Source organism: Neomonachus schauinslandi, chromosome 9 (genome assembly GCF_002201575.2).
Source record: "Neomonachus schauinslandi chromosome 9, ASM220157v2, whole genome shotgun sequence".
Lineage (NCBI taxonomy): Eukaryota > Metazoa > Chordata > Mammalia > Carnivora > Phocidae > Neomonachus > Neomonachus schauinslandi.
Genome location: NC_058411.1, coordinates 25,336,295 through 25,358,526, shown reverse-complemented (window position 1 = coordinate 25,358,526; position 22,232 = coordinate 25,336,295). Strand labels below are relative to the sequence as shown.

Genomic DNA, 22,232 nt, shown 5'->3' with positions numbered 1-22,232 from the left:
TGTACACATAAAAATTATTAAATTGGTAAATTTTGTGTTACATGTGTTTTACCATAGTAAAAAATACAGAGCAAAAAAACCCCAGTTTTCCTAGGATAAGGGATTTTCCCCGCTGTGGTTGAATACCATATAGTAATGGTAAATACAGTTTTATGAAATTTATTTTCAGCTAAATATGAGTGAGTGAGTGCTTGTGCACGTGTTTGTGTGAGAGGGAGAGACAGAGATTCGGGTTGTGATGTCAAATGTATTTTTTGCTGCTGTGGTTGAGGTTCCAAAATGCTTGAAAACTGTTGCCCTCAAGAAGCTCTTGTATATGTGCCATAGAGTAATAGCCTACAGATTTTTTTTTTTTTGCAGTAACTCACAGTAAGAAATTCATGTTCGAATATGTATGTGAGTGTACATGTAAATCTGAAATAAATTCTTGGGTTCACTCTGATATATCCTGTTCCTTTCCATTAAGAAAAAAAGTACTGGTCATGGCCTACTAAATTGATTTTGTGACCCACAACTTGAAAATTACTATTCTGGTTACATTCCTAGGAGTGGAATTAATTGAGTGACAAGGTAAAAATGAAAATTGTCTAGATTTTGCTGTATTTTGGTGTATATTCGTTCACTCTCAACAGAGTGGGCATGATGGTGGTTTGTACCACTCTGCTCAGGGGGCATTTGGAAATGGGAGGACAGTGTTTGGTCATCACAATGACTGAGGATGCTTTTGGCATTCACTGGATGGGGTCCAGAATGGTACGTGTCCTAAAATACACAGGACAGCCCTGCACAAGCAATGATGATCATGTCCAGAATGTCTTTGGTGTCCTTGTTGAAAAACACTGGGCCTGATTGTGTGATTTTTCTTATGATATGCTGTTTATTGGAAATACTGTGTTACTGGAGGCATGGAGTGTAACAGAGCCTAGGGCTTGAAGTCCAGTATCTCAGCTTGAATCTTGCTACTTAATCAGCTCTGTTGTGTCCCTGAGCAGTGTATCCGCTGTCTCTCTGCCTCACTTTTTTGATCCAGAATATGGAGATGACGGTTCCTACTTGCAAGGGTTTGCATTAGGAAAACAGATTCTGGTTGGACAGTATTTACATAGCATAGTGCCTAGCTCATAAGTGCTCAGTAAGTGATCATAAGTGCTCAGTAAGTGATCATGACTGCATTATGAATTTGTACAATTGAATTTATTTATTTGTTCAGTTAAACACACTTTCTCAGGTAGAGAAATACTCTCACTGAAATCTTGCCTCTTTTTTTTTTTTTGGAAAGGACAAAAAAAACCTTATGTGGCTCCTTGGGTTATAAAATAAAAGCATTCAGAGAATTGTGCAGTGAAGTGTCTCTGATTCTAATTTGTCTCCCCTTGATCTTTTCTTCCTTCCTTTTATTGTAACCGCCTTACCAGTTCATGTGGATGTAGTGGAAACAACTACACCAGCATCGCAGGTCCAGAAATCTCCAAACCCTGAGTGGTTGGTCAGGACCTCTGCCGCAGAGAAAGCCACTGACTCAGCTGCAGCGACGTTTTTTAAAATGCCACCAGAAAAGAGCCCTGGATACAGCTAGAGAGTAGGATTCCACCCACCAGGAGCTACTGGGTGTTGTGAAACGCATCCCGGACGTGGTACCGCGGATTCTTGCATATCGTAATTGACATTCCCAATCCTTTCATCGCCGGGGTGACCCTTCTTTCAAACAAAGCAGTGGACTCTTTCTCTTAGAAAATCATGTTGTGGAAATCTGTTTTTGTTTTGTTCTGTTTTGTTTTTTTAAAGTTAGTAAAGTATTGCAGCAGCAATTTTTTTAAAAAAAGGTCATCCTATGCTATATTTGTTACATTGCTGTCGTTGTCCCAACAGCCACCCTACAGTTCCTTTCACAGAGCTGTTGCTTTTTGCAGGTATGTCTCTTTTCTTGAAAAACTAGTAACTCCTTTTGCATACTTTACATGTATAGCTTTTAACATCATTTGAGGAAGTCCCAAAATTGTAGCCAGTTCTAGACAGATGTAAACACTGAGTTGAGACCTGTGTGTGGAATTGTGTTTACAGGAGATAGAGTTTGCCTTTGAGCCTGGTCTTGATTCACTGAGAGTGCCAATAAGCCAAATTCACCAAGTTCTCATTTGGGAGCCTCAGAGGAGACACCAGCAACACGGACAGTGGAAGCTTCTTCCATTTTTCTGGATGGCCTAATGGGATCTCCGGCAGCTGGACTATACTTTGCCTCATCTCCAGAGTTGGTGTTCTCCCGCAGGAGGATATGTACATTCATAATATAATGAAGAAATGGTTTCGTTGTTCAGCAAACTTAAAATAGTCAGTGGATTGTGTCTTAGTACTTCATGTCACAGTATAAGCTTTTATGTATGAAATGGGACTTTTATTGTTAGCTTATAGGTCAATAACCTGCAGCAGAAATTCACACTCTATTATAATAATGGCTTCTCGGGGACATACTTCGGGGAGAAAAATGTCTTTTTGACACTCCTTTATACTTGGCGTGTTTATGACGGCTCAGCTGCATGTGGAGTTATATATACGGCCATGCCTGAAGTTGGATGCTACTTTGTCAAAATGAGGAATAAGTGACTGCCTGGAGCTGCTGGAGAAAAGCCACCCTTTCTAAAAAAGTATTATCCAGAGTGTCTGTCATTTGTGGCCTGGTTGACAGAAGGGTTCTTTTTTGTACGAATTGAGTACATTTGCTCTGAAATACAGAGAAACTGTTCTCTAAGTGCCCACTTCTCTGGTAACGTTCCAGAGGAACTCCCAGCCCTGCCCCTGGATATCTTCTGTGCTTGAATTAGGTGCCGAGTGGGACAGAGCCTCCTATCCCTGAAGTGCAGCTGTCCCTTTTCCTCACACACAATGTGAGGGTCGGCTGCTCTGTCGTGTTCCCTTTAAAAATGATAGTCCTTACCTATCCGTGCTAACTCCAGGATTTCCTTGTTGATGGGTGGGTGTGAATCTAGTTGGAAGGGGGGACTTGAAGCTAATTTAAAATGGCACTTTCTTTAAGAGGGAGAACACGTCAATTGTCCATAACGAGGAGTCTGGTGGAGGGAGGGGCACATGGAGATTATGAAGTGAGGAGAGGCATTAAAGCCAAACCAGCATCCCTGGGAGCCACCCCTAGTTCTCCTTTTGTCCATTGGGGCTACATCCAGAGCAGTATAGAAAATAAAAATGCCTGTTGAATATAAAATGGCACTACTAAATTGTTTTATTGATGAAGGGGGGTTTTATTGTCATATGTGCATTCTTACCTAGTTCCCATCATGTCCTGAGACACATTTCTAACATATTTGTTGGATTCAAGGGGAAAAAAATCCATGGACATAATTTTATTTTCTTTGCACTAAGCTCTGGCTCTTGCAGAGATGGGTCCTGTGATCATGGCCTCTTCAGATCTCCACAGTTCAGATAGAATCTTGTTGCCTGGCAACTCTCCTTTCTACCTGTGATTACAAATAATTTATATATATGACTTTATTTACATTTTAAACATCTCTAGGATGATGTACTGCTATTTTAGAGAGACAAGAATGGTCACAGAGTTTAGCGACTTGCCCAAAAGTCACATGATCAAGCCAAGACTAAAATCCCAGACTTTCGGACTTCCTCTGCCCTGGGTTATAATCTTTTGTTTTTCCTTGGTAGACCTGAGTCACTCGGAGACCCATAATTTTGAAACAGTGTGTCATGAATGTTTATCATCTTTCTTGGGCATGCTTTTCTACATATTTTGAATACATCCCATGGGGATTATCCAAAATGCCATATCTGCCTGTAATAAGTGGGGAAGAAAATTAATTGCCTAAGAAATAGCTATTAATACTTTGCAACACAGGGTTGTAAATTGTGCTCCTCATTTTAAGCTGCTGCATGAGCATGCTGACAGAATTATTAACCAACTTACTTTGCTTGTTTTCTATATGAGTCAATTCCAGAGGAATAACCTTGGAATTGAGTGTTTTTTGAATCATAAATTTTAAATTTCTTTTTTATATAGCAAAGTGTATGATGTCATACATTGAGTAAAGTCTGTTACCTTTCAACAAAAGATACAATTTCAAAATCAGGTTTTGTAGTCTCTTGAAGAAACTGATAGCGTGACTTCCTTTGAGGATAATCATTGAGCTCGTGTTTATTTGATCTGCCTAAAAGTAGTAACTGAAGCTGACTTCCACAGTTCTTACTTATTTCGGCTTCTGATTTATCCTAGCTGGCTACACAGTCTGCCTGTCTGAATCCTAATCTTCTGTATTTTCCACAAGGAGCAAAAGTCAAGACATTATTCACTTACATGAGCATCAATCATAGAAATTAGTTTTGCTTATGAGTTTAAGGGAATTTGAGATTATTTTTCAGATGCAGCATTTTAAAGGGAACAAGTTCATTTGCATCAAAACTCTTGGGTTGCTTTTTGGTAAGAACCGTGCAGAAGAGGGAATTAGCTGTTTACATGGTGCCAAATTTAGGAGAGGCAGAGTGTGATCTTTATTGAGTGGTGCGTGCTTGATCAATAAGGCACATTTAACCTTGAATTCTTTTGAAATCAAATGCAATTGAAAATTTTGTTTTGCTGGGCTGTGAAACAGGCTGCAAACAAGGCCATTTTGGCAGCAAAATGACCAAAAGCTGAAACAAAATTTCTTGTTCCGTGATACTTGTGGCATCCTTTGCTAATGAGTAAAGCTCCACACTGACGATAGGTAATTAAACTACTTATGAATCCCACATAGAGGACTGTGATCTGTCTTTGCATTTCGGCATCAGAAACGCAGTCTAGACCACAGCATTGGAAGTTCTGGAGCCTCAGGAGCAGAGCCAGCACAGAGGTCACTTGGAGTTGAACAAGAGAAGGAGCTAGGCTCGCAGTGTCATTGCTCATGGGGTGGCCTCTCCACTTGGGCTCCGGGGGATGTTTGATTCATTTCAGGTCTTTTCTTCAGTTTGGCTTCATTACCATGGTGTGGGCCATATACTTTGTGTTTCCCGGGGAGAAGGCTTTGTAGAAATCTCAGCATTAAGAGCCGCAGTCAGTGTTCTGTAGGTCCGGTGCACCTTCTGTGAGCCGGTGTGAGAACAGAGTGCTTACTCTAGTGGCTGTGGATGCGGTCTGGTCCAGGGCACAGTTTACGGGATATGTCATGATTCACGGGGTGGCGGCAGGGATGGTAAAAGCAGTTTGCTCTTGGTGTCAGCTGCTTCCTTTGTTAATGCTTGAGCTGTCTTACTTGTCAGTATTTCCTTATCTCCTGCTCTGGTCGTGCCAGCTAGTAGAGTTACAGATGGTGGCAGCAGTCAGGATGGGTTCCTACCCCATCAGGAAATGGCACACAGGGAGAAGGTGAGGGAATCGGTGGGTTCTGCTATAGCGGCCCAGAGATGCTTTCACGAAACTATTATTAAGATCCCCAAACAGATGAATGTCAAATGCCTGGAAACAGCAACATCGGAAAGAAGCAAGGAAAATGAATGATCCCGCTGAACAGTGTGGATTGAAAGGTTCTTAACAAGTCCGGCAAGATAAACTTATGGCCAAAAGGAGAAATTTTCCTGCCTCTGCAAATAGACATGATAAACACTAAAATTGCCAAGTTTTTGGGATAGAAACTTTTCAAGTACAGTATTGAAGAATGAGGCAGATCCCGAAGATGTTGACCAGGGAAAGCAATCTTGGCAAAGTCCAGAAATGAGAAGGCATGAGGAAGAGAAGGGGAGATGCTTAGAGCAGGGGTGCTGGGGCTCCTTGACCACCAGCAGCAGCACATACTTGTCCCCACCAGACCCACCCGAATCGGAAACTGAGGGTGGGCCGGGCAGTCTCACAAGGCCTCCGGAGGACTCTGATGCATGCGGACATTTGAGAACCACAGGCTTTGCTGTACCTAAGTGTTTTAATATATTGGCATCCCCCTAAGCTCTGAGGTGCACTTATATTTCCCTCCATAAGTATAGACATGTTTTGTATATGATTCTTTGCAGAAACTGTTAATGTTTTTATTTCCCATACTTTTTCCCTAAAGCCCCTAAAAGATCTGGAAATGTTGAGAAAGAATGATGTGGAAAAAATTGCCATCAAGGCCATATTTAGATGGATGGAAACAGCCTTTAAAGTGGATTAAAATATAACAATGAATTTTTAGTCTGTGAGTGATAGTCATTTTTCACAATAGACAGTAAAACATTTGTGCAAGATACTGCTATCCATGATTTCATGATATTTGTTCATTACATTTTCGTTTCCTGGGAAAATGTCGTGTCTTTTCCAGCATAATAGTGATGAAGTCTTTAAGGTATGGCTCACAAAAATGAAAATAATTGGAAGAAAAAACCACCCTGAGTACATAGTATTGTGTAATAAATACTTGTTACGTTATTGGTGATCTTTTGCTGGGACTTAATCTCGGTACTTCAGAGCATGTAAAAATCAATTTTCAGTGATCCACTTAATCACACCCTATTGTCTTTGTTTTACATTTCAGTGATTCTGCAGGGCTTGGTGGCCAATAGCAACAGCATGTTCTATTTTTTTGTCCGACTCCTGGATTCAGTGTTTCAGAATACGGTACTCTAATCCTAAAGCTTTGAAATGAAATCACAACCACTTTTTCTTTAGGTTTTATTTGTATGAATTGGGCTAGGCTCTAATTTATGACTTAAGCCCACAAACCCAAATTTTCTCTGGGAATTTGTGTGGCCAAAGAGGAGTTCTCTGGTATCATTTCTCAGGTGTTGATCTTGTTTTGTGCCCGGGGCTTGATTTATAAAGGTGATAAAGTGAGGGCACGGAGAGGTCTGTGCCACTGAAAGAAAAGTTTGTACTTACAGTTCCCCTGGAAATGAGGCACGGCTTGCCGCGCAGGACCGCAGGACGGCACCGGGTTTGGGTCAGGAGGCAGAAGACTGAAGCAAGCAGTAAGTTTAGGCCAGAGCCTTTATTGGGGTTTCCTCTAAGAAGGCAAAGCAGGGCAGGGTGAACAGTCTAGAAATGGCTAGTTCAACTAATTCTGGGGCCTTTGGGCTATAATCTAGTCTCTGGTTGCCTAGTACCTGGCCCTGGGATGATTGCTTCCTGGAGTGTAACAGGTCAGATGGAGGGGGTATGGCTCCATCGAACCTGGTTGGTTTGCACATCGAAAACATGCTGCTGGCTGAGTCCTTTGCTATCTTTCTAAGAATCAGCCAGCCCTGGGAGAGGTAGTTTTTTCCCAGCCAGAAAGGTTTTTTAATCTGTTAAAACATCGTAATTATTACAGAAAGCAAAAAACATGATTAACACACGTGTAAGCTGTTAAGCTCTCCTTTCAATTTTTGCAGTCTTTTTAAAACACCATGTAATTTTTTTTTTTAAACTTTTTAAAGATTTTATTTATTTGACAGAGAGAGATAGCGAGAGCAGGAACACAAGCAGGGGAGTGGGAGAGGGAGAAGCAGGCTTCCCGCCGAGCAGGGAGCCTGATGCGGGGCTCGATCCCAGGACTCTGGGACCATGACCTGAGCCGAAGGCAGACGTTTAACGACTGAGCCACCCAGGCGCCCCCATGTAATTTTTCTTTTCCATCTTGGAAACCAGTTAAAAAATACCTCTGGCCAAAAATGTTGTTATTAGATGCTTTCAAGGTATGGGAATATAAAAAGATTTTTAAGATGGAAATTATGAAAATTAATGTTTTCTTTCTCTAGAAGTGAGTTCTGACCCTTGCAGATCTCTCATTTAAATGTTTTTAATTGAAAAAGAGTAAAATACCAGAACTTACAAGTGGCCTTGGTGGCTTGGACTGAAATCAACCCATTTCACTATGTGTAGATTCTACCTCTTGCTCCTCCCAGTGGGCCATGTATTTCTCCATGAACAATGTCATGATTATGCAAACTTCTGGCACCCCAAAATCATGGCAACACTTTAAACTGCTCTCGGTATATATCCCAGTTTTGTAGTCAGTAGCTATCGCAGACTGTGGCCATTTCAAACTCTTTACCCCCACCTTCTCTCAGCCTCAGCAGCTAATCTCCCCCATCCCCTAACAGGTAATAAAGCATTAGACAGGAGTCCCCCATTGCACACCCTTACATACAACCCTTCCTCACCTTTCTTGTGCTTGTCCTGCCCAACACAAATCCCTTCAATGCCCTCAGTCCCTCTCCTCTTCTCACTCCTGGCACGTACAGCTCTGCATTTGAACATGTTTAAAGATTCCCTCTTGAAACGAAAATACTCTTGACTACCACTAAAATACTGCCCTCACTTACACTTCCTGTTCATTAATTCTCAGTCCACTGAAGCATTGGTTTTTAGCCCTGGCTGCACATTAGGACCACCTGGGGAGATTTTAAAGAATTCTAATTCCCTCAACTGAACTACAGACCAATTACATCAGAATGGGGAGGTGGGACAGGCTTCATTCTTTTTAAAACTGGTGCAGCTGGGGCTGAGAACCACCATGCCAAAACCTGGTTGCTATACTCATCACCATTAAAGTTGTTTTTGCTGGGTTCACCAGTGATTTCCAGTTGTCAAAATTCAGCCCTTTGGTTGATGCTTATGACTTCATACTATATAACCACTTCCTTTTTGGAATTCTGCCTGTTCTGACCCTGCTCTCCTGATTTTTTCCTCCACTTCTTTGCTTTTTCAGTCTCCACAGGTGGGCAGATCGGTTAGTAGGTCAGTCCCAACACAGACTGAATGTCCCTTTCTTCACCTCCAATACTTCAGTTAACACCTATGTACTAATGAGTTCCTTTGCCATACCACCTAATGCACTGACTTAAAGCCTGGACTTAGAGTGAAGCATTTACATTCCTTAATCATTGTAGACGTTCGGGAAAACATGCTCAAGGTCTCTGCTTCTTCCTTTGTTTCTCTTTGTGTCTGTTTGTCCCTCCTCTAGGCCCACTGAGGTAGGAAGGTTGCTAACCACATTAGATTCTAAGATGGATCACCCCTATGTACTCTTGGTGTTGCCATTCATAAGAAGTCAGGCTTGAACTGTGGTCCCTCTTCTGCTTTCTCCTACCCAGGATCTTGGACTGGTAAGGAGACCTGGGCCCATTTCTACATACAAGGAGGCTACCCCCATCTAGTGCTCACTTCAGTTTTTTACTTTCTGCTGCTGGTAAGAGTTTAGTTTGGGTTTAGGGGGTGAGACAGACTCATTTCCTCACCAATTTTTGACCTTTGGTACCATGTTGGATCTTACTTTATTAGAGAATATTTACTGGGGTTTCAAGCCCTAGCTCTAATACTAAGGTGGAACTTGATTTTCTACTTTATTACTATCATTACATGGTACCTCTGGAACTATATGTAGGGGTTCCACCCTCACCAGAAGGGATCCTGTGTGTTCCTGACTTCCCTGAATCACTAATTTCTGTTTCAGAGTCTGGGATGAATGGATCTGATTAGTACTCATGTGCTTATGTCCGAGCTGCAGGAAGTGAGAATGAGGTTATTTGGAATGTGTAGCTTCTGTTGGGGTTGGATGAATTCCTCAAACATAGAAGAACAGTTCAGGTGCTGGACAGCTGATAAGAATAACAAAGGTCCATGAGGGCCATTGTCCTATTTACTGATTCAACAAACGTGTATTAAGCACTCACTAAGCCAGTCTTCCTCAGGGACCTTTTGGGGAAGGTGGCCGCTGCCTAAGGTCCTTAGATATACTCTGCACGAAACCAGTCTGACCCTTTCCAGAGCCCCTAATGACAGTAATAATGACTAAACTGAGTGATTATTATTATATGCCATTTGTCAACAGCATCTCAATCTTCAACAACTCTAAGGTAGGTAAATTTATATCTGTTTTAAAGCAATGAAATATGCTTATAGTTAGAGATTAACTTGCTCAAAGTTACAAAGCTAATCAGTGTAAGCCAGCATTCAAACTCCAAGTCTGTTTGGTGCTAGACTTCCTGTTCCTAGTAACACCCTGTGCTGCCCTTTTCACAATATAAATGAACTGTTGGTGGCCATCTATATCTGAAATAAACTGGGTGCCACTGGGCCTGGAACTGGGTGTGTTGTGACACCCTTTTACTCCATTTACCTGTAGCTCCTGGTGAGCTGTTTCTCTATCAAAGCAACTATGAATGGGCTCATCTCTTTTCTGTGCCTACATCACTGAAAGATCAGCAGTTTCTGTGGCATCTTCTTAAAATGACCTATTCTTGGTTTTGGAGGTGACCACAGCAAAAGTCAATAAAGTCTTCCAAATCTATGGCAATAAACAGATATGGTCCTTTGTAGGCCAATACAAAATGGATCCCTAAGCCAGAAGGACATGTACTTTGGATTGTTAATGTTAGTGATTAACTGTGCTGAACATCTTGCTAAACATCTTACAGAGCTGCTAGCCAAGATAGCCATCTTAACGGTTTTGACCTTTATAAATGTCCCTTCACTCAGTAGATGTGAGTAGAACACATTTTATGTCAAGCACCCTGCTAGCTGCTGAATGTACAAAGAGGAAGGGCATTCCTGTTGTCACGATATTCATGGTCTTCTGAGGAAGAGACAAAGCAAATATTACAATGTAGAATGAAAAACTTTGAGAAAGAATACCGGGGTATCTTGGCAGCAAGGAGTAAAGCACCCCAACTCAAACTGGGTAGAGGGAGGAGTTAAAAAATACTGGACCGGGTCTTGGAGGATGAACAGAAGTTAAGTGAAGAAGAGAGGATGAGGCCACCCAGCATAAAGAGCATGGTTTGTACAGGGCACTGCAAGTATTTTGGTATGGCTGACAGCATATAGGAGCAGGGAGAAGTAGGCAGGAGACAAAGTGAAGGACCCTGTGTAAACTGGCTTGCTTGTTGATTAGGAGAGCTGTCACAGTATTCCTCTGCTGTATAGTCCTGGAAAGCCTACTGGAACTGGCCCATTTTGCAGACAAAGCTGGAACTGAGATGTGAACAGGTTTCCGTCTCCTCGATCACCTCCCTGGGAAATACAACCAGATCTGTCTCTTTGTAGGAGCTACTGACATGCTTAGGAGTAGATTAAGCTGAATTGGAAATAATCAGTTTGCACCATGGCTGACTGAATTCTTCATGCGTTCTATCATGATGCCAGTCTGAGGTTATTCCCCTTAAACTGCCTTATCTTGGTAGAATTTAATGCACAATGTGGTAGTCTTAATTCCTAGTACTGTTCTTCAGTAGCAAAGTTGCCACTCTAAAATATGCATTTGGGGCTTTTTTTCCTCAGTGGCCACAGTAAATTTGTGTTGATGAATCTACACTCTTTAGATGGGGGAACTTTGCAATCTTTGAAATCTCAATGCTGCAGAAAGTGTCCATAGGATAAATGCAGCTGTCCCATACGAAGCATTGATCCCATGATTTTGGTCTCATTAATACCATGCTATATGTAGCTGAACTCTGTAAAATGGAACGAATGTAGTGGTTTGGGCCAACAGTGGTAATGTATGGCCCTTTTTCTGGTGTTCCACATTAGTGTGACTCAGAGCGTCTTCACCACATTCTTTGGAGCTCTTGATTTAAAACCTTTTTTAAAAAAAATCTTTTAGTTTGAAATAAGTTTAGACTTACAGGAAAGTTGCAAAAATGGTATAGAAAGTCGCCATATGTCCTTCTCTCAGCTTCTAATGTTAACAGCTTACACAACCATGGTACAATTATCAAAACCAGGAAATTAACATTGACACAATCCTATTAACTAAACTACCTACTTAGTTCAGTGTCACCCGTTTTCCCTGTAAAGTCCTTTTTCTGGTTAAGGATTCAATCCAGGATCCATGTGTACTTGGGTCTGTTTCTGAGCGTTCAATTCTATTCACTGGCTATTTGCTTCTGCACAGTGGCACATTGTTTTCAATAACTGAAACTTTATAGTATGTTTAAATGTCTGATAGAGCTAGTCCTCTGACAATTATTCTTCTCCAGTGTCTTCCTGGCTCTTCTTACATGTTTGTTTTTCCATATAAACTTTAGTATCAACATGTCTAACTGAGATTGCATTACATTTACTAGCTCACTTAGGGAGAACTGACATCTTTACAATGTTGAGTTATCCAAATTATCCACGAATGGGGGATATATTTCCATTTGTTCATGTCTATTTTTGTGCTTTTTCAGGACTGTTTCAAATTTTTCCTTGGATAGATATTATGCATTTCTTGTTAAGTTTATCCCCTAGTGTTCCATCTTTTTTGTTGCTACTAATGGGGTTTTCTCTGCCATTATGTCTTCTACTTGGTTATTGTTCTTATATAGGAAGACTTTTGGCTTTCGTATACTAATTTTATATCCTGCTACCTTACTGAATTCTTTTACTTTTTGGGTGAGTTTTATCATTGATCCTCAAGGGTAAAAAAAAAAATTCTAAATGCACTGAACAGTAACAAGGAATGAAAGAACCTATGGAGGTCAAAGTGCTGTGAACTTTTGGGCAACAAGTGAGATGAAAGCCATTATTCACTCTGAAAGTATCTGCAGAGACCTGGCCCCCTTGAGCCTCTGTCATGGTGACTGTGATGAGTGTAGGAGATAAAGCTGGGCCTGCTCAATGCAGGGAATTTAGCCTAAGATCTCCCACAAAGTGGGGCCCCTCAAAGTGCAACACTCACAGCGTAAGCATCAATACTAAGTAAATCCACCAAGCAGAAATAACAGCAAGGCCTTTCTTGGCCTTGGCCGTGGGTGGAGGAAAAGTTTGTTTTAACCTAAAAATGTTTAACAAGTTGTCCCTTATAGAGGCTTATGGCCTAAGTTTATTCTACTGGTGTGGTCCAAAATACTGCAAGTGGGAATTTAATTTACAGTGGACCCAGGTCAGTAATAACCTTAGATGACTAGCAGATGCAAACACAAATTCTCTCAGGAGGAACGCAACTTAAGTCACGGTAACAAAGAACTACCACAGATAGTTATAAAGAATATGGGTAGCTCACAGGTCAAAACCACAAACGAAAGAAGGAAACAAGAAACTATGAGTGAGAATCATTAGAAACAACATGCAGGAGAATCAGACTCAAACACATTAGATATTGTACTTATTGGTACACAGTATAAACTAAATGTTTTAAATATATTTCAAGAAATAAAAGAAAGGCTTCAAAACACCAGGCAACAAAAACACATAACTTTGAAAAGGGGTGATGAGAGTTACAGTGTCCTATTGCCCTTCAGTTGTTCAGGAGGAGTTAAAGAATCTCATTAATTTGGGGCCTTAGGTAAGTAGACATGTTAAAATATTTGGGGCAAGCATTAAAAGAATAAATATAGAGAATACAGTATGTAAGCTAATATGGGGGAAAAGAAATGGTAAAAAGACAATAAACTGGAAAGGTGAGAAAAAGCACAAAATAAGGTGGTAAAAGAATTCAAATTTATTAGTTATAAGCATTAATGAACTAGACCCTCCAGTTGAAAGATAAGGTCAATAATGCTAGATTTTAAATATCCACTTATATGCTGTTTATAAGAGATACATCCAAAATTTAGTCACAGGAAGACTGAAAGTAAAAGGATGGAAAAAATATAAGAGGAAGTTAATCAGAGAAAGTAAAGATAATCTCTACGAAATAACAAACGGCTCAATAACTGATAAGTGGTTCAATTTGCCAGAAAAACATACTAATTTTCAACTAAGCTGGATAACAGAGCCTCAGTATACATAAACAAAAATGGGCAAAACTAAGTTTAAAATGTCTACTTTAGTTGTTGATAATGACAAGTGGACAGAAATTGTTATGAATACAGAATATTTAAATAGTATAATAAGCTTATGGTCTAGCAGACATGAAAAGAATATCACACCCAACAATTTGAAGAATTATTGAACATTACAAAAATTGACTCTTAAGCCATAAAGCAAACTTCAGTAAATTCCAAAGGTTAGAGACACGTAGACCACACTCTGTAATCACGATGAAAAATTTAAAAGTCAGTAACAAAAAATGAATTTGCTAACATATTTGGAAATTTCATAGCATATCTAAACTAATGAACCAATGAAAAAGTCTTAACAGATATTGGAAAATAGAACTGAATTATATGAAAATTCTATTTTCATTAACCCTCTTGAGATGCAGCTAAAGGGGTAATTTGAGGAAAACATATGGTCTGAAATGTTTAAGTCAGAGAAGAAGAAAGGATTGAAAATTGATGAGCTAAACATTCTACTTACAGTTAGTAAAATAATAACAGAATAAACCCAGAGAAGGCAAAATTAATAAAATAATAGTGATAAGATCTAAATTTAATGAAATAAACATATGATTGAAAAATCAACAAAAATTATGACAAATAAAATAAGCAAAACTTTAACAGCATTAAGAAAAGATGGAGAAGGCACTAACAATATTAGGAAAGAAAAGGGACACATAAATACAGAAGAGATCTAGAAGATAGTAAAGTAATACCATGAAAAACTTTAGCCAGTAAATTTGAAAGCTTAAACAAAACGGACACATTTCCAGAAAGATAATTTATCAAAACTCAATCAGAAGAAATGGAAAACTCGATTGGTCCTGTAATCATCTAGTCAGTAGTTTGAAATCTGAGACTGTATATTCTTCGTAGGAAGATTTTGTGTGACCCACCAAAGTGGTGGAAATGTCTCTGGCTTATAAAGTTTATTTGGAAGACCAAATGAGCAAGACTAGCCTAAGAAAACTGGAAGGGAAAGGATATGAAAGCTTATAGCCTTTAATACTGAAAGTGTGGTACAGGTACGTGAATAGACAAACTGACCAATGGAACACAACAGAAAATTCAGAAATAGGCCCAACTGCATACAGAAGTTCAGGATACAATTAAGGTAGTGTCTGAAGTCGGTGGGGGGAAGATGGACTATAAAAATGAATGGTGTGGAGGGGCACCTGGCTGGCTCAGTGAAAAGAGCATTTGACTTTTGATCTTGGGATTGGGAGTTTGAGCCCCATGTTGGAGGTAGAGTTTACTTTAAAAATTTTTTTTTTAATTTTCAGAATGAATGGTATTGGGATAACTGGATAGCCATATGAAAAAACAAATTTGCTTTGTTCCTCACACTATATACCAGGATAATTTTTAAATTGATCAGAGGTTTAATTGTACGATATTAAACCAGTAGCACAGTAGTACTGTGGAAAGATGCTCAACTTTTTGTTTTTGATTTTCACAACAACCTAATGCGATAGTTATTCTTATCATCCCCATTTTTCAGAGAAGGAAACTGAGTCGAAAGGAGAGTATTCTGCCTGAACTCAAATGCTAATGAGTTATGGTTCTAGGATTTGAACCCAGTCAGGCTTGCTCCAGAAAAGAGTAATTTACCTTGACTAAGTGAGGTTTATTTTAGGAACACAAGGATCATTTAATATTAAGACCTGCTGGGTGTTTCCTTAATATGATAAAATATATTTATCTCAATCCAAAGCCACCCCCATGCTTAATTGAGAATTAGAGAAACAATTTCATTAAAGTCAGAAACAAGACAAGGATGTCCACTAATCATCACCATTATTTAAAATTGTTCTTCAGGACATAGACAAAACAATTAGACAAGAGAAAGAAATTAAAGGTAAAGAAATTAAGAAGAGAGGATAAAATTATAACTTGCTGAAGATAATTGGATTGTCAGCCTAGAAACTAAAAAGGACTGACCAAAAACTTAGAAACAAAATAAGAATTTAATAAATTAGATGGCTACCAAATTAATTTTCAGAATCAACAGCCTTTGTATACACAATGTCTGATTACAGCTATAAAGAAAGAAAATACCTACTTTATAAACATAAGATATAAAATCTTTAGGAATAAACTCAAGAAATATTATTTGTTGAAAATTCTAAAATACTAATGAGGGACACAAAACAAGACCTGAACAATTGTAAAGACATACCATGTTCATACATAAGAACAATCAGCATCATAAAGATGTCACCTCTCCCTAGTTAATCTATAAATTTAATGTGATATCCAATGAAAATATAATCAGATTTTTAAAAAAGATTTACACAAACTGATTCTGAAGTTCATATGGAAAACCAAGAATATATAAGAAAGAAAGGGATGTTGTTAGAGGGAGATTAACTACAGATATTTAAAATTTATAAATCTACAGCAATTAAAACTGGTAATAATTTGTGAATAGTCAGATCAGTATAGCAGAACAGTTCAGAAACAGATCTAAATACATATGGGAATTGAGTGTATGATAAAGGTGGCTTTTCAATCAATGGGAAAAAGATTATTCAGGAAGTAGAGAGAGATTACTAGGTAGTGTCCTGGGAAAAATTAAGTTGGATCCATACTTCACTGCTATATCGGATAACTTGCAGACAGTTCTAAGACTTAAACTAAAAAATAAAACTCTGTACTAGAAAAAAAAGGAAAATCTTCTTATGACTTAAGAGTGGGGAAGGCCTTTCTGAGTCTGCCACAAAACCCAAAAGCTTTAAAAGAAATGATTGCTAGATGAGACTTTGTAGAGATAAAGAATTTCTTCATGACAGTAGCATCATAAGCAAATGCAAATGAGAACCTGAGTGAGATATGTTTAACTCCATCAAGATAAGGGCTAATTTATCTAATGTAAAAGGATCCCCTCAAAAAAGAAATGGATCAGCAATCCAATATAAAAATGGGCAAAAGAAATTAACAGACATTTCATAGAAGAGAAAATACAAATGACTCTTAAGCATATGAAAATATGCTGAACCTCACTTACATAATAAGATAAATTTTTCACCTATCAAAAATAATAAAGCTTGATAACACACTATAATGGTGAGCATGTGGTTAAATAGGCACTTTCACACATTGCACAAATTAGTACAAACTGTGGAGTTTGGCAATATCTATCAAAATTACAAAGGTACATTACATCTTTTAACCCAACAATCCTAGGAATTTTTCATATAAACTTGTATTACATACAAAATGACCTATGAACGTGGCTGATCATTAGAATTCACTAGAGGTGAGTTAGTTTCAGTGTACACTCAGGGGAAGAGATTATATAAGGGCTTGAATACAGAAGGCAGGGATCATTTGGGATCATCTTAAAGAGGCTGCTTACCACATGGAAAAATATTTTTCAAAACCTAACTATATATTGCTTTCAGGAGGCACACTTTATCTATTTTTAAAGATTTATTTGACACAGAGACAGAGAGGGAATACAAGCAGGGGGAATAGGAGAGGGAGAAGCAGGCTTCCTGCTGAGCAGGGAGCCTGATGCGGGGAGCCTGATGTGGGGAGCTCAATGTGGGGAGCCCGATGTGGGGCTCGATCACAGGATCCTGGGATCATGACCTGAGCCAAAGGCAGATGCTTAACGACTGAGCCACCCAGGCGCCCCAAGGAGGCACACTTTTTAAGTGTAAAGACAAAGATTGAAAGTAAAAGAATGGAAAAATGTACACCAACCAAGGGCTAACCTAAAGGAGGCAGATGTAGCTATACAATATCAGTCAAAGTAAATGTAAGTCAAGAAGCATTACTAAAGATACAGAAGGACAGTTCCTAAAAATAAAAAAATCTACCAGGAAGGCATAATAATTTTGTATTTTGATGCACCTAGTACTATAGTTTCAAAACAGCAAAAATACAGAACTGTAACTAATTGATAATACAGTGAAAAAATCATTAACAATATGGAAGATTTAAACATAAGTAATACCTTTAATCTAACTGATGCACATAGCGTACTACAACCAGCATTGTCAGGATATGTGTTCTTTCCAAGTGCCTGTGGAACATTTACCAAAATTTGCCATATGCTAATCCTTAAAACAAATCCCAACACATTCCAGCGAGTGAAATCATCCAAAATATGTTCTCTGACCAAAGTGGGATTAAGGTAGAAATCAATAACAAAAAGATAACCAGAAACTCCTCAAATATTTGGAAATTAAGCAATATACTTCCATATAACCAATAATTCAAAAAAAATCACATTGACAGACAATATTTTGAACTAAATTATAATAAAAATAATGATATATTAAAACTTGAAGAACAAAGCTAAAGCTATACTTAAAGGGAAATTTGTTTCTTTAAATCTGCATATAATAAAAGAGAAGAAAGGCTAAAAATCTAAGTTTCTATCTGAAAAAGTAGAGAAAGAATAGGAAATAAAATCTGAAAATAGAAGAGTAAAGAAAATAATAAAGGTAATAGCAGAACTTAATGAAAAAGAAAAGAGTATATAAGAAAAATCAAATCTAGAGCTGGGTTTTTTTGAAAAGACTAATAAAATTGATAAACTGCTAGCAAGAAAAAAACTACTAGATCAAAAAAATAAGAAAAAAGGTACAAGTTACCAATATTTTAAGTAGATATTATGAAGAACTTTATACCAATAAATCTGAAAATCTACATGAAATAGAATTTCTATGAAAACAGTTTCCCAGCTGAAGAGGAAATTGAAAATCTGAATGTTTTATAGCTAAGAAATTGAATCTGTAACTAAAACTTTCCCATAAAGAAATCTCCAGGTCCAGATTTCTTCACTAAGCAAATTCTTCTAAACATTTAATGGAATGAAACTAATCTTACACAAACTCTTTCAAATCATAGAAAAAGAACAAACAATTCCCAACTCATGTTGAGGCCACCATAATTTTAATGCCAAAGGGTGACAAGTACATTACAAGAAATGAAAATTATAGACCAATACCTCTCCTGAGCATACTTAACAAATACCCTAAACAGAATATTAGTAAGTAGAGTCCAATGATGTAATTTATTTCAGGAATACAATGTTGGCTTAATATTACAAAATCAAGCAGTGTTTTCAACAGGTGGTTCTGGGACAGCTGGATATCCACATGCAAGAAAATGAAGTTGGATCTCTTCATATTCCACATGCAAAAATTTAAAATGGATGAAAAACCTAAATGTAAGAACTAAAATATAAAACTATTAGAAAATACAAGTATAAATCTTCATGATCTTTCATTAGGCAATGATTTCTTACTTATGACACCAAAAGCACAAGCAACAAAATAAAAATAGATAAACTGAACTTCATCAAAAATGTAAACTTTTGTGCTTCAAAAGACCGTAACGAGAAAAAGAAAAAACAACCCACAGAGCAGGAGAAAATATTTGTAACTCATATACCTGGTAAGAGTCTAATATCCAGAATATATGAATAATTTTTAGAACTAAACAACAAAAAGATAAACAACCCAACTAAAAAATAGGCAGAGGGAAGAGCGCCTGGGTGGCTCAGCCAGTTAAGCGTACAACTCTTAATTTTGGCTTAGGTCATGATCTTCGGATCCTGGGATCCAGCCTCATGTCAGATGCGGGGCATCTGCTTGAGGATTCTCTCTCCCTCTTTCTCTGCCCCTCTTCCTGACCACGCGCACACGCATGCACGCATGCATGCATGCATGCATATGTACGTGCGTGCACGCTGCCTCTCTTAAATAAATCTTTTTAAAAATGTAGGCAAAGGATTTGAATAAACATTTCTCCAAAGAAGAGATACAGATGGCCAATAAGCACATGAAAAGATGTTCAACGTCGTTACTCATTAGGGAAATGCAAATCAAAATCACAATGTAATACTACTTCACACCCACAAAGAAGACAATAATAGAACCATAAGAGACTATTAACTCTAGGAAACAAACTTAGGGTTGCTGGAGGGGAGGGGAGTGGGGGGATGGGGTAACTGGGTGATGGGCATTAAGGAGGGCACTTGATGTAATGAGCACTGCGTGTATATACAACTGATGAATCATTACATTCTACCCTTAAACTAAAAAAAAAAAAAAAAAAGGGAAACTGAAAAAACCAAGAAAAAATACAGGGATGCCTGTCTGGCTTGGTCAGTGGAGCATGCAATATTTAATCTCAGGGTTATAAATTTGAGCCACACATTGGGTATAGAGATTACTTAAAAAAAAAAAAATCCTTAAAAAAGTACAGACAATAACAAGTGTTGACAAGGATGTCAAGAAATTGGAGCTTTCACAAATTGCTGTTGGGAATGTAAAATGGTATAGCCACTTGGGAAAACAGTTTGATAGTTCTTCAAAAAGTTAAATGCAGGTTATCATATGACCCAGAAATGTTATCACTAGGTATGTGCCCAAGAATTAAAAATATATGTCCCTATATTCGTAGCAGCATTATTCATAATAGCCAAAAAGTGGAAACAACTCAGATGTCCTACTAATGAATTGATAAAGAAAATGTGGTATGTCCATATGAAGGACTATTGTTCGGCCATGGTAAGGAATGAAATGCTGATTCATGCTACATGGATGAACTGTAAGAACATTATGCTAAGTGAAGGAAGTCTGACACAAAAGCCACATACTATATGATTCCACTTATAAATGAAGTGTCCAGAATAGGCAAATCTATGTAGACAGAAAATAGGTTAGCGGCTACCAGAGACTGGGGAAAGAGGGTAATGGGGAGTGACTAACAATGGGATTGGAGTGAGTTTCTGGGAATGATTAAAATGTTTTGGAATTAGATACTGATGACAGTTGCACAGCTTTATGAATATACTGAAAACCCTGAATTGCACACTTTAAAAGGATGAACATTATGGTATATGAATTATATCTCAATTTAAAAATTAGTGTAGGGGCGCCTGGGTGGCTCAGTCGTTAAGCATCTGCGTTCAGCTCAGATCATGATCTCAGGGTCCTGGGATCGAGTCCCACATCAGGCTCCCTGCTTAGCAGGGAGCCTGCTTCTCCCTCTCCCACTCCTCTGGCGTGTGTTCCCTCTCTGGCTGTCTCTCTCTCTGTCAAATAAATAAATAAAATCTTAAAAAAAAAATTAGTGTATTTAACCAAATTAGCATAATAAAGGAGAAAAATAATGAGATCATCTCAATAGAATGATGTAGAAAAAGCCTTTAATAAAATCAAATACTTATTCATGATAAATACTCAACAAACCTAAATGGAAGGAAATGTTCTTAAACTGGTAAAGATCCATCTATAAATATCTTACAGAAAACATCATAGTTATAGCAAAATATTGAAAGCTTTCTCCTTGAGATTGGGAATACCTCCTAATCATACTTATATTCAGTATTGTTCTAGAGATCGTAGCTGTTGTAATAAGGCAAGAAAAAAGGTTATAAAGACTGAAAAGGAGAAGATAAACTGTCTTTATTTACAGATGATATGATTGTTTATGTAGAAAATCCTGAAGAATCTGTTTATTAGGAGTATTAGAAATATATAAATATGGCAAAGTCCCCAAATTCAAGGTATATATATTACTATATATATATATACTATAATACTGTATTCTGTAAATACTGTGAACAGAATATGAATAAATAATAAACAGAATGAAATTTTTAAATACCATTTACAATAGCAATAAAGCTATAAAACACCTGAGAATATATCTAATGAAAGATGTGCAAGGCCTTTACAGAGAAAACATTATTGAGAGAAAATTAAGAAGACCTAAATAAATGGAGAGATTTGCTGTGTTCATGAATTGAAAAGCTCAAATGTCAATTCCTTCCAAATTAGTCTATAGAAGGAATGCAATCCCAGTCAAAAATCACAGCATTTTGGGTTTCTTTTGGGGTAGTGGGGGGGTGCAACTAACAAGCTAGTTGTAACATTTATGTAAAAAGGTTAAAGACCAGGGCACCTGGCTGGCTCAGTTAGTAGAGCATGGGACTCTTGATCTTGGGGTGGTGAGTTCAAGCCCCACATTGGGCATAGAGGTTACTTAAAAAAAAAAAAACATTAAAGACCAAGAATAGAGCAGACATTCTTGAAGGAACAAAGCTGGAAGACTTACACCACTAGGTATCAAGATTTCTTATAAAGCTATAGTACTATGTCATATTATTGGTGCAGACATAGATACACCAATGGCACAAAATAGATCAGAAGCAGATTCATACATATACACATATAGTCATTTGGCTAAGGACAAAAGTGACTCGATTGTGCAGTAAGGAGTAGATGACCTTTTCAGTAAATGGTGCTTACTCAGTTGGATATTCATTTGCAATATAAATCTTAATCCCTATTTTCACTACTTAAATGAAACCAGTTCCATAAAGATTGCATCATAAAGGGGAAAGGGTGGGGTGCCTGGGTGGTGCGGTCGGTTAAGCAACCGACTTGGTTTTGGCTGAGATTGTGATCTCAGGGTCGTGAGATCAAGCCCCGAATCAGGCTCCGTGCTCAGTACGGAGTCTGCTTAAGACTCTCTCTCCCTCTCTTTCTGCCCCTCCACCCTGCTCTCTTCCTTGCTCT

The 22,232-nt window shown here is 38.2% G+C and overlaps 1 protein-coding gene across 3 annotated transcripts in view; it reads left to right on the top strand.

Annotated features, from left to right (window-relative positions):
- The window catches only part of GPATCH2L (G-patch domain containing 2 like), a 54,404-nt gene extending 48,195 nt beyond the window's left edge, over nucleotides 1-6,209 (top strand). For all 3 annotated transcript variants that reach the window (XM_021679796.1, XM_021679797.1, XM_044918058.1), the window contains exon 10: nucleotides 1,416-6,209. In XM_021679796.1, coding sequence (XP_021535471.1) covers nucleotides 1,416-1,576 — 161 coding nt within the window. In that variant the 3' untranslated portion in view covers nucleotides 1,577-6,209. The remainder of the gene's footprint in view (nucleotides 1-1,415) is intronic.
- Nucleotides 6,210-22,232: the final 16,023 nt, after the last annotated feature.